The sequence below is a fragment of the Rhinoderma darwinii genome, chromosome 3 (assembly GCF_050947455.1).
Source record: "Rhinoderma darwinii isolate aRhiDar2 chromosome 3, aRhiDar2.hap1, whole genome shotgun sequence".
NCBI lineage: Eukaryota > Metazoa > Chordata > Amphibia > Anura > Rhinodermatidae > Rhinoderma > Rhinoderma darwinii.
Genome location: NC_134689.1, coordinates 357,833,466 through 357,853,733, shown reverse-complemented (window position 1 = coordinate 357,853,733; position 20,268 = coordinate 357,833,466). Strand labels below are relative to the sequence as shown.

Here is a 20,268-nt window from a genome sequence, read left to right as displayed (position 1 = left end):
CCTTCTTCTAAGATTAGCCAAGTTCTTCAGGTGTAAGCCTTTGGTCTTCCACTGTTACTGACCAGGTTGCAAAGGTCATGGTTTTCGTACCCAACTTCAGCAGTCCTGTTTTGCAACCACTAGCTTACCTGTACAGCCCAAACTGGCACTGTAACTTTTTTCACCTTCAATCCCCAGCAAAACTAGTTTAGTTTTTAGTGGACACCTGTACATTGCTGGATGATTGCAGTCATTGCCTATGAAACCTGTGGTCCAGTAAGGATTATAGAACTGGTTAGTAATACAGTTTTTTCCTCATTTTTACATAGGCACATCTATGTACATAACGTTTTGAACCAAGTACAATTTTATAATTTTTTTATTTAAAATATACAGTGATGAGCCATCAGGTGCTGCCATACACAGACACATCATGTAGTAGTGAGGTGAGTGCATATAAGAGAGAAGACTCCCCTTTTAACATGCATTCATTCTTATACATGCCTCTCTGATCTAGTGCAAATTTTTAGCAATCCCAGGATGAGGGAAGGTTCCTGGAGCCTGTCAGGAGAGCACCTGCTAATACATGCGATGAGAAAGAGTTTGTGATCATTGTATGGTCCCTGTCCTATCAGGGATGACAGAAGATTCATACACACTACACAAATTCTTAAAAAAAAGTGTGACAAAGCATAGATATGGGAAGCGAGCCGTTAGAGAATAACCCAAAATGCAATTGTAGTAAAAGAGGATCTGTCAGATCTCCTGACATGTCTGTTTAATTCTAAATAGTTGTATTCCCCATGAAATAACAATTATGAAGCCTCTTTTCTTAGAACTCTATGTTGGGCCGTTCCTCTGTAATTCCTCCTAGAAATGTATGAATAAATTGACAACTAGGTGTTACCAGTTGGGGGTGTGTCCCTACACAGACTGACTATGTCCAATCAGTGCTGATAGTCTTAGGCCTTATTCAGACGAATGCGGGGAAACTCGGACGTGAAAAACGGTAGTTTTTCACATCCGAGTTGCCCCCATGCGGGTCCTGTTTTCACTGATCCCCATAGACTTGAGTCTATGGAGGGATCCGTGAAAATGGAAGAAAATAGGACATATTTTTTAAACATACCTTTCACACCGTCCGTTGAAACAACGGCCGTGTGAATGGCCCCATTCAAATACATGCGTCCGTGTTATGGCCGTTGTTTTAATGGCTGTCACACGGACGTATTCTATATACGTCTGAATAAGCCCTTAGGCCTAATTCAGACTATTGTTGTATACGTCTATGTGCTGTCTGTTAAAACAACGGATAGCACACTGACCTATGCAATTCAATGGGGCCTTTCAGACTTGTGTGATTTTTGACGCAGCCTGTTTCCGCTGCGTGAAACTCACAGCATGCCCTATTCTAGTCTGTTTTTGCAGACTGTGCACCCATTGAAGTGTATGGGTGCATGAAAATCATGGACAGCACACGGATGTCATGCGTGTGCTGTCCGTGTTTCACGCAACAGTTGCTAAAGAAAGGCTGAGAAAGAAAAAATAAAAAATGTGCACTAACACTGACAAAAAACTGATGCCACACGGAACAAACTCTGAAGGCAGACGGAACTGTAACGCATGAAAAACACCGTTTTTTTATGCATGCAAAATGGACGCTTTGGTCTGAATAAGGCCTTAGACTGTACACACCCCATGGCAAAGGGAATAGTAACACCCGGTTGTCTGTATATTCATACATTTCTGGGAGGATTAAAAGAGGAATAGCACAACAAAGAGTACTAAGAAAATATGTTCCAAAATTGTTATTTCATGGGAGAATGCAAGTATTGACAAAAATAGACATGTCAGGAGAGGCAACGGGTGCTCTTGTACCATAGAGAGAAGTTAAATTCCAATAAGGAGAAGACCTAGCTATAAAGGAAAGTCACATTAAGTAGGACCAAATTTAGGAAGAAGAGCTTATAAAGAACAACTACAATCATTTTTTGCTTAGTAGACCCAACCAAGACGACCAAGGGGAAGAAAGCTTCATGAACAATCTCCACAGACAGAAATTTACTTGGAACTTTGAGCTGTGGTACAGCCTAGTACAGTTGTTGGCATTGATGGGTTTCTCTAAGCTGTAAGGACCCTGGTCGGATAAATGGTTTACTTACAAAGAGTAAACTGAACTGAAGTTCAAGAGGAACTCTAACCATAGACTGTACGTCATTGAATAGGGACTATGTAAGGACTGCAATTATATATTCAGAATAAATATTTAGGTGGCCAGTGGGTGAGGAGAGAATGCAGAAAGGGCATATAAATCACAAAGATAGAGCTGCTATGGCAGTCCTGGAGAGAGGGGGCCCATTCCAGGTTGGTCTTGTTCCCATTTTAATCGGTGGTGAGAACTTGCACTGAGCTGTAATATCCAAAGATGCTGTACTGTTGGCAGAGAAGGAAGTAGAAAATGTACCAGAGTCATGAAAATGGGATGAGGACAACAGCAAATGTCCCAGTTTGGAGAGTGATAGTGTCAATCAGCACCTAAAAAAAGGCCCTCATTTTTATCTTTGCTATGAGGCCTGTCCTTATGTACAGTATATCACCACTTAAATGATGTACAGTCCAGGTGTGTGTATATAGTATATATTTTATGCATGAAAAGTAAAATATGAGTTGTAAGGTGCACAGTTATATTTGGAATCAAATAAAGAATTAAAGGTTTTTATAGAACAAGAGGAAATGTATTGGGAAATGCCAAAAGCAATATCATAAGAGGGAACTAAAAGGCCTTTGGTAATGAATATCTCATGACATAACTGGTTTGCGATGTCTGTAGCAGGCTCCATTGTGCCTTCCACTCTCTCAGGATGTCCCATGCCTTTATCAAGAATTGTGCTTTTGCTTAAGAAGAGGGTGACGGTAACCCCCAACTCATTATTCAGTGATGCTACATTTGACATCATGTGTTTGCACCAAAAAGTACAAATAAAACTTGTACAATTCAAGAAAGTAAGGTTTTTGAAATCATTATACAATATCCTACAATTTATAATCTCCCTCATCCTCAGAATAAACATGTGTGCATGTTCTTTACAAGAAACGCGTGGCGATGGTAGTAAGTGGGGACCTGTTAGCGTGAAGGACAGTACAATGGGGAGAGTTATCAAACAAATTAAGGATAAAGATGACCAACAAGCGATGTAGTCAAACGGAGAAACATTTCTGGGCTGTCTTGCTTGTCGACCTCATTTTAGATTGTAGGTCCTCCCAAGATCAGCTGAATGTTGGGGCGTCCCATTGCTGGGTGCCCCCGTGATCACATTTTATCATTGTACATTGCTCATATTCTCTACAGTGCAGAAGAATAAAATGCAGAATAGAATAAGGATGTGGAAACAACTCTGAGCCGGTGAACTATGGGGTCTAGATTTACATACAGGTTGCGATTACCATAATAGGTGAGTGAATACAGTACAATATGACTAAGGTTTTGAAAAGATAAATACTTTAATGAGTACAAGAAGTGAAGTGGTGGCTTACCAGGGAAGATCTATTCAGAGTGTGACCGGCCCCATAGTACAAACTATGTTCTTATTACATTGTCTTACCTGGTCTTTGATTTTGCAAACCTCTATGCCTGTATTATAGCCTAGTCTATTGTAGGGGCACAACATTGCACTCTCATAACTCTTTTTATTCGGGCACATACAGCCATTCATATGTCTGTTGGGTAATAGAATTGTAGCTACCTACATTTATTTCCCATTCGTTTGGGTTACCACTGGTATTATTGCATCATCTCCCATTTTCATCCTTTTTTAATATTCTACATTCATTAGGATTATATATCCAATAAGCGGTTACGGCATTGATCTTGCACTATCAGAGTGTTCACTGGCTCAGAGTTGTTTCCACATCATTATTCTATTCTGCATTTTTAATTTATTCAATAAAATGTATATTTTAATTCATAATATTCTGCTCTTTGTGCATTTGTGGGTTGCTTGACTTCTATCTTTTTCAATTGGGTTTATATATATGTATAAAGTTGTTTAAAACCACTTTCAAATATCTTGGGACCATTGTGTAAGTAGTGCAGAAGAATAGCATGTTTCTGGGGATTTGGAAGTATTTCAAATGATACGATGGTGAGGGCTGATATTTTTATGGACTTTCAGAAATCCCTTTGAAGATCCCTATAGTCAGCCTTTCCGCAGCCACTGCTTTTACATTGTCATATCTAGACATAGGTCCCAATTTCTGATCCAAATACAAGATAAGGCTCAAGATTGCCTGTAAAAGGTTGAGTTAGCACCGGGTCATGAATGCTCTATTGGTATTCCTGCTCGGGGTCTTGTAGAGAACATGCACTCAAATACTTATAGGTTGTTCCACCAAAAAAACACAAAAAAACAAGAAGAACAAAGTAATGGAATGCTTATGCATAACAACCATGATATTTGTATCTGGTCTAAGCTCTTCTAGAACCGGTAAGTTACATTGCTACCAACCGGCAGAGGAAGACACCATCATATTTCTATGACAGGCGAATTTGGCAGGTTTTCAGGAAGCACATAACGCATATCTGTAAAGAATTCATTGTTTGTTCTTAAAACCATCAAATATATTTCTTCTTTTTGTTTTGTGGGGTGGGGTGGGTGGGTCATATGTTCTCATATCTGACACAGGCAAGAGCGGTTTTCTGTAGAAATCCCTGATTTAAGAATCCTGGCTCTTGCAGAGACAAATGTGCTTTTTTTCTGTAATAATATAAAACGTCCTTATAAAGGTGAGTTTGTAACGGTGAGGAGTAGGAAGGGATCAGTGCAAACAGGCAGGCAGTAAGTAGGATTGTCTGTTCCCTGGGAGAAAGATTACACCATCCATGGACTGTTGGTGACACAAGGAAGAAGGGCGGTGGATGTGATCCAGTCTTGGGCATACTCCGTCGAATGAGTCCTTTCTAGTGCTGGCATGGGTGGAATGCAATATTCTCTTCTAGATCACATTTTCAAAGAGCTGCATGGATCTCATAATATTTTCATCCTAAATGAAAAAAAAGAGGGAACTTCGTGATAATTTCCATAGAGTTATCCCTATTCTCCTAAATGATAACTACTGCTGGTAGCCATTGCAGTGCCCATGTATGTTTTTACCAAGCTTCCCACAGACCCTTAATAGTTTATAAGTCTGCATGGTTGTACCCCTGAGGCTGGGTTCACACGACCACATTAACGTCCGTAATGGACGGACGTATTTCGGCCGGAAGTCCCGGACCGAACTCAGTGCAGGGAGCCGGGCTCCTAGCATCATAGTTATGTACGATGCTAGGAGTCCCTGCCTCTCCGTGGAACTATTGTCCCGTACTGAAAACATGATTACAGTACGGGACAGTTGTCCTGCAGAGAGGCAGGGACTCCTAGCATCGTACATAACTATGATGCTAGGAGCCCGGCTCCCTGCACTGAGTTCGGTCCGGGACTTCCGGCCGAAATACGTCCGTCCATTACGGACGTTAATGTGGTCGTGTGAACCCAGCCTCACTGTGACATCTCTGCTCTATCTCCTATGTCAGTCGTCACTGTATTTCTGGCTTTTTAAGAGCCAGGAAGATCAGTATGTACAGAACTACAGTTCATGCCCAGATATATTGGACAACAATACACCAAATCTGAGGTGGACATAAATTATCAGATCTATTGTGACTTCTGGAGTAGCTCTGCCCAGTGTAATTATTTACTAGTCTATACAGTATACATTAAATAGCCTACACCAAAAGATTGAGACTTTGGGCGCCTCATTCTTGACAAGTGTTTTTCCTATTTTGCTTGCTTATGTTTTTCGTGTTTTTTTGTTTGTCTTAAAGGGAACCTGTCACCAGCATTTAAAAACAAAGAAAAGGGAGGACCCCTAGTGGTTGGCAGGGATATATTAACAATAAAGAATAGAGTGCCTAGGCACAGAGTCCCAATTTCCCAACCACCATAGGAATAGTATCGGTTAAAATGTAACTTTTATTAATGTATCAAATGAAGACAAACAACAAACAAGCAAAAGTTAAAATTGTTTTCAAAGGACGGCCAGTGTGTATCACAGAGGATAGAACAAATGTATGCAGCACATCGCTGTGCACTGTGTGAGAAACTGATTCGGCAGCTGCAGACTGCCGTAACAAGAATACAGTCCCACACTAGTAGAGGGGATCACTGGACCGTCGGTGAATTATTAAAATGGCGATAGCCCCCCCGACATGTTTCGCTGCACAAGCAGCGTCCTCAGGGGATAATTCGGGGCTAATGAGAAATTAGCCCCGAATTATCCCCTGAGGACGCTGCTTGTGCAGCGAAACATGTCGGGGGGGCTATCGCCATTTTAATAATTCACCGACGGTCCAGTGATCCCCTCTACTAGTGTGGGACTGTATTCTTGTTACGGCAGTCTGCAGCTGCCGAATCAGTTTCTCACACAGTGCACAGCGATGTGCTGCATACATTTGTTCTATCCTCTGTGATACACACTGGCCGTCCTTTGAAAACAATTTTAACTTTTGCTTATTTGTTGTTTGTCTTCATTTGATACATTAATAAAAGTTACATTTTAACCGATACTATTCCTATGGTGGTTGGGAAATTGGGACTCTGTGCCTAGGCACTCTATTCTTTATTGTCACCAGCATTTCACCTATTGAACTTTACTTATCCCTCACTGGCCACTGCTATCAAAAGATCATTGCCATTATCCCCTCTCCTAAACTCCTCCTCCGACTGTAAATAACGGTCTGCAAACATTTTGCGCCCTTTTATCGTAATAATCCGGTTTCCCTTTGTGCGCACACACCAGAAGAGGACATCAATGCACAAGTGCGGGATTTAGTGTGCTGGGGAAGGCGCGGAGCTGTCAATCAAAAGTAAGGAGGCGGGGTAAACTCTGAAAGACTCGAGGAATGAAGATATGACTCTTTTCAAATGAAGATTTGACTCTTTTATGCTCATTTGTATACGTTGTGTGGAAACACTAAAAAGCTGAATACTAAAGCTACAGAGCCGACTCAGGCCCCATGCACACGACAGCAAAAAAACTCTGTTTTTGCGGACCGCAATTGCGGTCCGCAAAAACGGAGCCATTCACTTTCATTGAACACTGACACCTTTCCGTAGCACTACGGAAGGGTGTCAGTGCCGTGGAAATGTTCCGGGAATTATGGAACATGTCCGTTCTTTCGCATTTTGCGGGCCGTGTTCCCATACTTTGTATGGGAGCACGGCCCGAAAATGCGGCTGTCAGTCAGCGGCCGGCCGTGCCCGCAATCACGGGCCGTGATTGCGGGCACGGTCGTGTGCATGGGGCCTAAGAAGACAATTATAGGTTATATAGAAATTATTTTTCACCCACTACCACCAGGTATTGCTGTTTTAATAGCTGAAATGCTGGTGACAGGTTCCCTTTAACGATAGAGAAGAGTTTTTCTTAACTCACCTTTTGACAAGTCTCCAAAAATTCATCAATGGTTACTACTCCATCATGATTTCTGTCCATCTTCTGTAAGATAGATCAAAATGAAAGCAGCCTAGCATCAAGTGTCATGTAGGGAAAGCAGCTGCTACTAATGTGGTTGAAACTTTAATATTACCTGGAAGAACCTCTCCACATGCTCGATGGGGGCATCATCTTGTAGCATGGGGTATGTGTAACGTCCCATCATGTCATAGATGGATTTCATTATTGCCAGCATCTCCTAAATTTAGATGAAACAGTTCACCTTAAAACATCTGCTTACTTATTTCCAGCTTCGCTAGAATGTTCAACACAAAATTAATTCCTCCTATATTCCTTGGTTTACATTTACCGTTACTTCAAATTGTACTCATCCATCCAGTTTTTAACAGTGACAACAGTCTTTTTGTCACCCCCGATACAAAAATTATCCTTTGACAAGACATCTATCAGAATATTGTGGTGGAACTGTCCACGCGTTGCAGACTATTTTCACTACAGATTCCATAGCAAGTCCGCAACAAATCTGTAACCAGATCCGCATGTGTTTTTCTATGCAGATTTTACCCTAAGCATTCCAAAGGGTGAAATCTGCGACAAATTCGTGATAGAATTGACATGCTCTGAAATTGAAAATACGCAGCACACCCTAAATTCCATGCTAATTTTTTCCACTACATGTTGAGGGAGTTTTTAAAACCCAATCCACACGTATTGTACAATAAATTCATCCAGATTTTTAAGTCGGAATTCACACTGAAAGTCTGCAGCAATTCCGAAGCATGTGAATTCACCCTTATATAATGTCATTTCTGTTTATACATCTATAAATACATATAATACATCACGCCCATATGTGCTTGCTGAGCATTATTGTGTAGAGTTTTAGTGAGGCCGGACACTGATGTTGAACGCTCTCATCGGACCCACACAGCTGCCCGTCAGCCAGGGAGCCTAAGATCTTGAAGAGGTCATTGACCGTAAGTGTTAGTAAGACATCTGACCTTGTATGGCCAGTTTTAGTGACTTCATTACACATTAGAAGACAGGTAGCTGGTGGTTGGAGAAGCGAGTCCAAAAATGTGATCCAGTCTAGAGCCTCTCTTTGTCATGATCAATCTCTATGGGGTGGGTAGCGTTATCCAATTCACATTACCCATAATGACTGACTCACCTCCTTGGTGATGTATCCATCCTTATTTATATCGTACAGGTTAAAAGCCCATTTTAATTTTTCATGGACAGTTCCCCGTAGTAGAATAGACAGTCCAATCACAAAATCCTGTGAATCAGAAGGGGGGTGGGGAATTAATCCTTTGCTATGGGTGACATCTTCATGCCCTTTCTGTATGTACAGTGTGGGGTGCAGATGAAATGTATTACATAACTTCTACACTTGTCTGACAAATATGTGACCCCCACAGCTTAGCTCTGTTTACCTGTCACCTGAGCTCCCACAATGCACTGCTTCCTAGTTACAGCAAATCATCATAAGTCTGAATTTAGTTTTGGATGTGAATGGAAAACGTTATGTTATTTCAAATTAGTATAAGAAAAGTAACATTTAGAGGTGTGACTTGAAGCTCCTGGGCCCCAATGCAAAATCTGCAACAGGACCCCCGACTTATCATGTGCCATTTATAATACTGGAGTCTTCTTATATAGTATAGGGGCCCTTGGACCCCATTAGCACCAGACCCAGGTGCGACTGTTACCACTACATCCATGATAGCTACTCCTCTGGTAACATTATTTTGTTGAGATTTACAGTATGTTGTGAATTGTTGTTAAAAGTATAGGTATGTCTTAAAGGGTACCTATCACTGTAATTGTTTTGTTTTTGTTATTTTTGCATAAATCCGTAGTACATGTGGATGCAAGAAACGTTATAATATGCAGTATCTTATAAGGGGAATGCAGCATAATCCTCGCCTTACAGCAGCCTGTTGTCTCCCGTTCCCTGTTTACAGGTTCTCAGTAAATATTCACAAACCTCCTCAGTCCCCCCATAAATTGTCAACAGTAACAAAATAAAGTAGACAGGGAGGAGGGGATTCAGCTGCAGATTCTCTGTCTCAGTATTTTAGTAAAACAGCAAAAGAGGAAGAAGGGAGGTGAGCAGCAGGAGGGAGACATCTGATAGGCTAAGAGCTTGTCCACACACAACGGAATTGCTGCAGAAGATTTCTGAAGCAATTCCGTTGAAAGTCATAGGCTTTCCGCTGCGGCAAAACCGCACCATTTCCTGCGTTTTTCACAATGTTAGGAGATATAGACATCTCCCCTGAAAAACACAGCAATTCTGGACTCTTTCCGTAGCAGGAATTGACATGCTGCGGTCCAAAAAAATAAGCACCGCAGGTCAATTTAGGCTCGGAAATCGTACGCAGCATGTGGATGAGATTTGTTAAATCTCATCCACTATGCTGCTACTGTATTCTGTAGCGTTTTTTCCGTCCGAAATTCCGTCTGGAAAAAACGCTGCAAATCCGGAGCGTGTGGACGAGCCCTAAGGCTGGGTTCACACGAGCATGTTACGTCCGTAATGGACGGAACGTATTTCGGCCGGAAGTCCCGGACCGAACACAGTGCAGGGAGCCGGGCTCCTAGCATCATAGTTATGTACGATGCTAGGAGTCCCTGCCTCTCCGTGGAACTACTGTCCCGTACTGAAAACATGATTACAGTACGGGACAGTTGTCCGGCAGCGAGGCAGGGACTCCTAGCGTCGTACATAACTATGATGCTAGGAGCCCGTCTCCCTGCACTGTGTTCGGTCCGGGACTTCCGGCTGAAATACGTTCCGTCCATTACAGACGTAACATGGTCGTGTGAACCCAGCCTTACAGTGCGGCGGAGCACAGCTCAAGCATCACGACCAGAAAGAGCTTAACCTACTCTCCACATATGAAAAGATAAAATAGGCAAAGGTTTCCGATATGTTTACTACAATAGAAAAACAGTGATTGCTGGCACTTCTACTATAAAAAAATAATTCTTCATTAAATTATATATTTTTTTAAATCCTGAATTGCTGGTGACACATTTTGTGATGTTTTTATTATATTGTATGCCTACATTTTTTTTTTATACATGAGTAAAATTACAATTACGGTTTTTAGTGGTTATGGTCCTGCACCCTCAAAGAGCCATGAGACAGTGCTGGATAAACACAGTTAACTTTCTGGCTATGTATACTAGACAGGAATAAATCATTTTCTTTTTTCTCTTTTTTAAACGGTTAGTGTCTTACCTCAAAGCGGATTGCACCACTTCTCTCCATATCAAAGGCATTAAATAGAAAGTGTGCATACATTGTTGCATCTGCAAGGATAGGACAATTAGTCATTGTTACAGAAATAAAGTGGTATTCCCAATTTAGACATTTATGGCATATCCTGCCTTGGGACCCGCACCTATATTGAGAACGGGCATTACCCATCACCTATTTTGCCTGGTGAGGCGGCCACTGGGTGTGGAGACTAGTGTAGAGGGGCTGTGCATACGCGTGGCTCTCTCCATTCTGTTTTATGGAAGTTACGGAAACAGCGAGCAAGTGGTGCTCGGCTGTTTCCATTATTTCCATAGAACAGAACGGAGAGAGTCCTCTTCATTAGTCCACGCCTGGAATCGGCACCCAGTGGCCGCCTTACCACACAAAACAGGGGTTACTCTTGACATACAGTAGGTGCGGGTCCCAGAGCTGTGGGTATCATTGGACTATGCATCTATCAGACATTTATGGCATATCCTGTGGGTATGCCATAGATGTCTAATTTGGGAATACCCCTTTAAATTCTAGACATTACTGACTTGTATAAATCACAGGTTTGAAGGGCCTGTCCGCTTTTAAAAATCCCTTTTTGTTAGAATGGCCCCCACAAAATAAGCTGATCACAGGTTGTCTTGCTGCTGGGACTCCCGACGATCTGCTGTAATCTGTGGGGGAAACTGGAAGCAAGTGCTAAATTCCCCTGCAGCGCCGTCACAGTTAAAATGTAGCATTACATGGTTCCTATTAAAATCAATGGGGACACTAACTTTCATCTGAAACCATATTTGGTCTGCAGTTATCCCGTTTTTTCAGGTGCAATGTATCTCCTAACCACATTTCCAGCCATATATTATCAGAAATATTAGACTCTCTCTGCCAGGTGCCTCAGAGAGTAAGGGTATGTTCACAAACAGTGTTTTCAGACGTAATTCAGGCTTTCAATGGGTTTTACGGTGTTCTGTTCCCACGAGCCTTAATTTATACGCGTCGCTGTCAAAATATGGCGCGTAAAATGACGCCTGCGAAAAAGAAGTGCATGTCACTGCGAAAAACGAAAAAAGCGAAAAATGCGAGATGCTACAAAAAACTTCTGAAAATCAGGAGCTGTTTTTGCCTGAAAACAGCTCCGTATTTTCAGACGTTTTTGATCACTGCGTGTGAACATACCCTTAGACCCAAAAACACAAACTGAATATTAGTTTGTGACCAATAGTTTTGAGTCCCTTCACCAGCTAAAGGGCCTAAGTCTACATAAAAGCATTCTTCATTTACCAGGACTTCCACAGGAAATGATTTAGATAAAAAATGATTACCTTCCAAGAGGTCAGGAGCCAAATCCCACAAGTACATTAAATGAATCTTTTACAAAAAATACTGTTCCTTCTAGATTCAGTGCTCCACAATGTCCTGCTTCATGCATCTCACCTTATTGATCTGATCTTGAATTTATGAAGTAAAGTGCTTTTCTCTATTTTATACCAAAGTCAAGGAACATTCCACATTTTTTTTTTATGCTTTGAGGGTCAGTAGGATGGAAGTTAATGTCAAAGGGTCTCTTTTAGGGTGAAGACACAAGCATTTTCTATACAAACATTGGGGGAAAAAAGATGCGAAAATGTTCTATATGTGTCCTAGGAGGAATCCATTTTGTCTACTGCTACTAACGTTATTAGAAAGAAGCCTGCAGCTGCAGGAGTCTGCTCCCTCCCACTGTGATATGTTATCAGGACTAAAACCAGTCCCTTTAGCCTAGAGATTTCAATTTGATCCCATATGAAATGGAGGGGAGATTGGCTTTTCTTCACCCTCCCAAGAGACCTGACTAATGGTAAAATATTTAAAAAATTATATGTAAAGTGTAGCTCCACATTTCAAGCCATTTGCTTATGTTTTAGTCAACGGCTTAAATAGCGATTATTTTACGGCTTCAAAGAACAAAAGAGCGACTTTCTGTGTCATACACTTCCACCTCAGGCCCTATACTAGATGTAACACATTGGTTGCTACTGAAGTTAAAGAAACAAAGACCCACCGTGGACCAAGTGCCTATTAGGTAATCCATTTTGAGACTATGTTTGTCTCATACTTGATTATCAAGATTTCTGGACTATAAGGGCTGCAATTAAAAACAGTTAATTACATCTCATAGCGGTGCCCCATAGTATTGCATCTTTATGTTGTCCATAGACAAAACAATGTAATGCCACTATGACAAGCTGTAGGGTACTGCAGCCTAGTTTCCGTCCTCCGCAATACTACAGGACAACCTGAAAGAATAGGTAGGTTCAACGACATTGATGTGTCACCCCAGTCTAATAAACAAGTTCTAAGATTATACAGATGTTAATAAAATTTACAGAGACAAGCCAATAATTTAATCAAAAGTAGATACAGTAAAATCCCTTGAAATGGGCATGATCTAAAAAGTATTTTTCTGGTCGACATATATTCTGCAGCTTCTACGGTGGTGTAAGGAACGTCCTCCTAAAATGATAGTTGCTGAGACTGGACCTAAGGGAATAATGATAAGCTACTGACCTCCTTGAGGGAAGAACTGTGAGTAGATAAGCTTGAAGGTATCCTCATCCACCAATCCACTAGGACACTCCTGAAAAGAAATGAAGGCTGCAATGAGATGGCTGATGATCAATACACAAAATTACACCGTGGTTGAGAATTGCCACCTGGTACTATAGACTGTCTCTACCCAACAGAATATAAACTGATTTAACTTGATACTTGGGTGAATTTCATCCAATGTTACTGTCTAGATGATTCTTATTACTGGATTGACCAATGAACTGTTACTATTAATGTATTCATTGAATTTCATCAGCATATACTTCTGACTAGGAAATAAGTCATCACTACAAATATATTGTCTCAGTTTCCACCACTAAAGTCAATGTTATTAAACATCTCCAAACTGACACTCCGCCACTAGAAATAGAGGATAGAAGGGCCGGATCCAGACCGCAGGACAAAGGAGGAGGCCACATGACCGGGTTGATAGCAGGGGAGAGGTTATGGGGCGGAGCCTGAGGATTATGGTGGCGTGAAGGCAGTGCCGGCACCATTAGGAGGAGAAGCACACGCAGGGGAAGTTTGTTTTGCTGTGACTCTGCGCACTCCTTCGGTAATGGTGGACGTGGAAGCGGTTTTCGAGAGACTCCGGTTTCTGGCTGGTGAACGGGGCACGGACTGGCTTCATGAGCAGCTGGCCTGCAGTTGCGGTATTCCCGCCTGGGGAGACTGATCCGGCAGCTCAGGTAGTGGCTGCACAGGAGGTCTCGCAGGTCCTACACGGCCGCCTTAGCCCTGATGCTACACTTAGAGTCCAGCACAGGGACCATGCAGGGCGGGGTCCTGCGTCCTCTGCAACTGGGCGCAGGTCCCGGTCTGGCAGGAATCCCGCCTCCTGGCCGAACTCTGCGGAGCTGGGGGGGTCGTTCCCCCTGCCTCGGGGGTCGCCCCCTGGCTCTAGTTAATGGATTCCTGGCATTGCGGTGGGTCGTCCTGGTGATATCCCAGTCGGGCATCCCACCAGAGAACGTGATGACGGGCCGGTCGGGGCCGAGAGGACTGCTTTCGGTAGTGGTGCAGAGTGTCGGTGGTCGGCGACGCCCCACTGACCCAGGGGGTGTGGTGTCGTTGTCCAGGCTGCGGGTGAGGGACGAAGGCTCCTGGGATCTTGCTTGTGATGTCCCTCCTGTGGTACCAGCTCTGATTTTCCCATTAGTGAGTAGTGGGATGGCGATTGGAGGGTCGTCGCGAGTCACAGGCTTGGCGGTTTTGGTTCAGACTAATAAGGATGGGGATGTGGATAGGGGTCGATTAGACGATAAAGTGAAAGTGAAGTTTATGTGTGCTTAGAGGGCCCGTTGTGTGCCCATCTGAAGCAGGAGGTGCGTGACAATATATGGAAGGACGAGTAAGTGGAAATTTTCTCCCTCCTCCCACTTGAAAAGTTCAATCTGGATAAGAGCAAGCGGTTGGAGAGCAAGAAGAAGGAGGAGGAGGTAAAGCTGAGGTACAGGTTGAATCTGCAGACCTTCCAGAACTGGCTTCAAGTATTTGCCATTCTGGCAAATGTTGTTAGTAAGAAGGCACCGTTAAGTTGTTCAGCCCTTTTCTGCTATATGGATGCCATAGGGAGGTGTACGGGGGTTTGACAAGGCTCAGATATGACGAGCAGTTCAGACAGAGGAAGGTGGTCTGTCCTAGCATCAGATGGGATCAGAAGGATATCGGGCTCTGGTTGCGAGTTATGGCTCTGGCACGATTCGGTCAGTCCTTTCCAGGGGGGGGACCCAGCAAATCGGGTCAGGCAGGTCACAGGGGTTCCCAGGCCGGCGGTAAGGCGGGACTGTGTTGGCAATTCAATGAGGGCCAATGCAAATTTGGGGCAGGTTGCAAATTTAAGCATACCTGTTCCACCTGTAATGGAACTTCACATGGTGCGGCCAAGTGTTTTAAAAAAGGGAAGGGCAGGGTCGGAGGTGCGGGTTGCCAAGGGTGTGACTCCGTTGATACTGTCAGATATGCTGCCGTACCTAAGTAGATTTCCTGACCGTGATAGGGCTTTATTGTTGGAGGAGGGTTTCAGGGATGGTTTTCGTATCCCTTGCCCCCTCATGTAGTCCCTTTTTCCCTTCGTAATTTGAAGTCTGCTCACCAATTCCCATTGGTCGTGTCGGAAAAGCTAGTAAAAGAGGTTTCCAAGGTAGGATGGTGGGTCCTTTTTCATTCTCTGCCGTTTATTGATTTTGTGGTTTCCCTTGCGGGTGGGGTCTCCAAGAAGGTGCAGAATAAGTTCCGGCTCATTCACCATCTCTCTCATCCTAAGGGTTTGTCGGTTAACGATGGTATCGACCCTGAGCTGTGTTCGGTGGTTTATACCTCGTTTGATGCGGCAGTGGAATGGTCGACATTTAGTCTCCTCCCCATGCACCCGGACAGCATTCGTCTGTTGGGATGTTTCTGGGACAGGGCTGATAGGTGTTTCCCAAAGGGCTGCTCGATCTCCTGCACCTATTTTGAGGCTTTTAGCTCGTTACTTGAGTGGGTAGTGCGTGACACGGCTGGTGTTGCGTCTCTTATCCACTACTTGGATGTTTTTCTCTGTGTTGGCCCTGCGGGCTCCTCGGTTTGTTCCCTACAGCTGGTTACTGTGAAATGGGTGACACGGCATTTCAATGTCCCTTTAGCCCTGGAAAAAACAGAAGGTCTGGCATCTGAGTTAGTGGTTTTGGGAATCCTGATTGATTCCAATAGGATGGAATGTAGGCTACCAGCAGACAAGCTGTCGGATCTGCGGGAGGTGGTGTCTCGGGTCACGGGGCGTAAGGTTTGTTTGAGGGACCTGCAGTCCCTGCTTGGGAAGCTGATCTTTGCCTGCCACATCATGCCATGGGTAGGGTTTTTTGCCGACACCTGGCTGGTGTTATGGCGGGCTTTAGGTCTCCCCATCATTTTGTGTGGTTGACGAGGGATCACAGGAACAATTTGGGGGGTTGGGAGGAGTTTTTGGAGAATTACAATGGTCGGTCGCTCATCTTGGCCCCGGTGTTGGACAATTTTGATTGGGAGTTGTTCCCGAATACATCTGGGAGCATAGGGTACGGTGTGTACTGTCAGGGACAATGGTGCGCATCACGCTGGCCTCAGGAGTGGTTTGGGGAAGGTCTTGTCAGGAATCTTGCTCTTCTGGAACTGTTCCCATCTTGGTGGCAGTGACTATTTGGGGGGGATCGGTTCCGAGACAGGAGGATTCGCTTTCATTGTCACAACATTGGGGTGGTGCTGGCGATTAATAATGTGTTGGCGTCCTACCCCTGTTATTCGGTTATTGAGATGCTTTGTGCTTCTCTACCTGTCCCTGAATGCATGGGTGGTGGCTGTTCACGTTCCAGGAGTTAAGAATTCTATAGCCGTTTCCGTTGCTTGGCCCCAGACGCGGACGCAGTTGGAAACTATTGCCCTCCAAAGCTCAGGGACTTGGTCTACGGCGGGTTTGATTCGCTCGTCCCTGGCGCCTGGGACTTGGCGTTCTTATGACTTGGCATGGCGCGAGTGGGTTGACTGGCTGTCTTTTTTGGATGATGTGTGTTCGGATGCTAATCATGTGGTTGCCTTGTTGTTTTTTTCCGGTCATGTGTCGTTTGCGGGCTGGTCGATTTAAAAGGTTAATCACTTTGTGGCGGCCCTGGCCTTTGGTTTTAAATTGGTCGGGGTCCGGGACATTACAAAGTATTTTCTGGTCGGCCAGGCCCTGAGGGGATACCGGAGGGGTAGGTCGTCTCCTGACAGTCGTTGGCCTGTGTCTTTTGCTTTGCTTGAACGGCTGGGGGTAGTGTCGAATGTGGTTTGCAGTTCCCAGTTCGAGGTTCTGTTGTTTCAGTTGGATTTCTCATGGACATTCTTTGGCGCATTGCGGATTGGTGAGTTAGTTGTGCCCAATGGTAAGAGACAAGGGGGTTTGCTCTCTGAGGGCGTTGTGGTGCTGGGAGACAGGGTGGAATTTTGAATCTAATGTTCAAAAACTGATCAGCTGGGAAGGGGAGACGGGTCATATTGGGTGTTTCTCCTGGGGCAATGATGTGCCCCATGGATTGCGCTTGTCTTTATTATGTCGGGCGCTCGTTGGCGCCCAATCAATTGTTGCGTCATGTGGATGAGTCTTTTCTCTCCTGTTACTAGTTTACGTGGGTTTTTTTGCAAATGTTTGCAGGAACTTGGGCTCGATGGTTCAGTTTTTTCACACCACTCGTTTCGCATTGGCGCTGCTACGAAGGCTGCTGGTTTGGGTCTTGGTCCGGATGTAGTGCGGCGGATTGTTAGATAGGAATCTAGACGTTATATGTCCTACGTTCGCCCCCTCCTTAGTGTTTAAGGGGGGGGTTATGGTTACATTGCTTGGGGATTCATTAGTTGTGTGGGATGTTTGTGGATGTATTAGCTGATTGTGCTAGTTATTTTCATTTTGAGCTTACTTTCCTTACCCCACCTCTCTGTTTTCTTCTTTTTTATGTTCTGTCCTTTTTTTTTGCTTTGGTTTGTGTCTTTTATATAGGTGGATCTCCTTGGCTGGTGTGGATCCTGGTACATTCTTATGTCTACTGGGGAGCCCTTCATGCGGACGTTCGCCCGGATGGCAGACAACTGGGTTTACCCAGGGATGTGGTGGTGCGGCGGTGGTTGGGGCATAGGAGGTTGACATGGAATCGCCTCCTGTCAGAGTTTTAACGTTGTGTTGGCTTGTATAGGGTGCCGGAGATATGGGTCTTGCATGTGGGGGTAACTATCTGGTAGTTCGGCCGTTTATGGAGCTTATCAGGGACATTAGTTACGACCTGCTACGATTGTGGGCCCAGTATCCTGACGTGGTGCTGGTACGGTCGGAAATTGTGCCTCGTAAAATGTGGCAGTTGGCTCGCTCGGTGGCTAGCCTCAGGGGCATAGTTAAAGTCTCATGGGCCCTGGTGCAAGAATTCAGCTTGGGCCCCCTACCCCTCTCCAACACCACCAGACCCCTGCGCACACCTATACCCAGCAGCCTTGCCCAACAGCCCCTATAGTATAATGCCCCCCCATAACTGCCTCCACACAGCATAATGCCCCCCATAGCTGCCCCCATGCAGTATAATGCCCTTATAGCTGCCCCCACACAGTATAATGCCCCCATAGCTGTCCCCACTGTATAATGCTACCCATATCTGCCTCCACACAGTATAATGCCCCATAGCTGCCCCCATACAGTATATTTCTCCCCATAGCTGCCTCCACACAGTATAATGCCCCTCATAACTGCCCCTACACAATGTAATGCCCTCCATAAATGCCCACACACAGTATAATGCCCTCATAGTTGCCAACACACAGTATAATGCCCCCATAGCTGCCCCCACACAGTATAATTCCCCCCATAGCTGCCTCCACACAGTGTAATGCCCCCATAGCTGCCCCCACACAGTATAATGCCCCCCATAGCTGCCCCCATGCAGTATAATGCCCTTATAGCTGCCCCACACAGTATATTTCCCCCCCATAGCTGCCCCCATACAGTATATTGCTCCCCATAGCTGCCCCCACAGTATAATGCCTCCCATAGCTCCCCCCAGTATAATGCCCCCATAGCTGCCCCCACACAGTATAATGCCCCCATAGCTGCCCTCACACAGTATAATGCCCCGATAGCTGCCCTCACACAGTATAATGCCCCCATATCAGCCCCCCACAGTATACTGCCCCATAGCTGCCCCTATACAGTATAATGCCCCCTCCATACAGTATAATGTCCCCCATAGCTGCCCCCATACAGTATAATGCCCCTCATATCAGCTCCTCATACAGTATACTGTCCCCCATATCGAATAATGCCCCCCACATTAGCCCCCCCATACATTATAATAGCCCCACATACAATATAATGCCCCCCATCATATCAGCCCCCCATACAGTATAAGCCCCCCTCATGTCAGCCCCCCATACAGTATAATGCACCCCATATGTGCATAATAGAAAAATAATAAAATTACTTACCTATCCCTGTTCTCACGCCGGGTGGAGGAACCTCCTCCTCCTTTGGTCCATGCTATGTGTGAGTCGGCGCAGACTGGAGCGATGATGTCACTACATCGTGCCTGTCTGCGCCGAGCCGCTCATGGCTCAGGGCACAGTAAATGCTGGAGCAAGGAGTCGTCAGCTCCTTGCTTCAGCATTGCATTAAACAGGATGTCCTCACATGACCCCCCAGGGGGTGGCGACCCACAGTTTGTATTGTATTGTATTGTGCAGTTTGAAGTGGAGAGAGGAGGGGTGGGGGCTGTGATTTAATAGCCCCCCTCTCCTCTCTCCACCGAGAACACAGACAGTACAATACTTACACATTTTGGCCCCCCTCTGCAGTTCACCTGTAGTGTTCCAGTATCTTCCGCACCGGCTATTCCATGATGGCTGGAACACCCCTCACATGACATCACAGTCACATGGTACACTGAGTGTACCATGTGTCCGTGACGTCTAAGAAGCCCAGACCATTACTAGGAAGTGCCGGCGTCATGGCACAGAGAATGTATTTAATCATTAGCGCGCTGTGTGGCAATTGCGACCGCTGCAACCCCTATAGGTACGCCACTGGCCAGCCTGAACCGGGCCAGAGGGAAGGTCAACAGGGTGCTTTGTTGTTCAGCGCGGTGGTGTTTTTGTGCGTCACTATGACTTTGAAGACGGTCAATGCCAATTCTGGTTGACAGATGGCGTGCACTTGAATGCGGTGGGCATTGGCCTTTGGGCGCTCAGGATACAGGAGGGCATTGACCGTGCGTTGTTGGTGTGGGGTAGCTCGCATACTTGAAGGTGTTCAGAGTACACTTGTTGTGGCAGTTTGGAGGTCCTTGGAGTTGGTGTTAAATTGGTGGGGGAGGGACTCATCCTCGGTATGGTCCTTCCCAAATTGTGCAATATGGAGGCTTTGGCTATTTTTGGCCTCCTGTTGGGTGGTGTCCTGGGGAGCAAGGATGAATTAT

General features: G+C 44.9%; 1 protein-coding gene across 2 annotated transcripts in view; it reads right to left on the bottom strand.

Annotated features, from left to right (window-relative positions):
• Window positions 1-359: 359 nt before the first annotated feature.
• KCNIP3 (potassium voltage-gated channel interacting protein 3) overlaps window positions 360-20,268 on the bottom strand; it is a 113,817-nt gene continuing 93,908 nt past the window's right edge. Inside the window, exons 4-9 of one of the 2 annotated variants that reach the window (XM_075858550.1) lie at window positions 13,280-13,349; window positions 10,721-10,791; window positions 8,642-8,749; window positions 7,604-7,708; window positions 7,450-7,509; window positions 360-5,019 (exon numbers count right to left, since the gene is read on the bottom strand). In XM_075858550.1, the coding sequence (XP_075714665.1) occupies window positions 4,972-5,019; window positions 7,450-7,509; window positions 7,604-7,708; window positions 8,642-8,749; window positions 10,721-10,791; window positions 13,280-13,349 (462 nt within the window). In that variant the 3' untranslated portion in view covers window positions 360-4,971. Of the gene's footprint in view, window positions 5,020-7,449; window positions 7,513-7,603; window positions 7,709-8,641; window positions 8,750-10,720; window positions 10,792-13,279; window positions 13,350-20,268 lie in introns of both variants that reach the window. The other variant, XM_075858549.1, reaches the window with a different exon arrangement.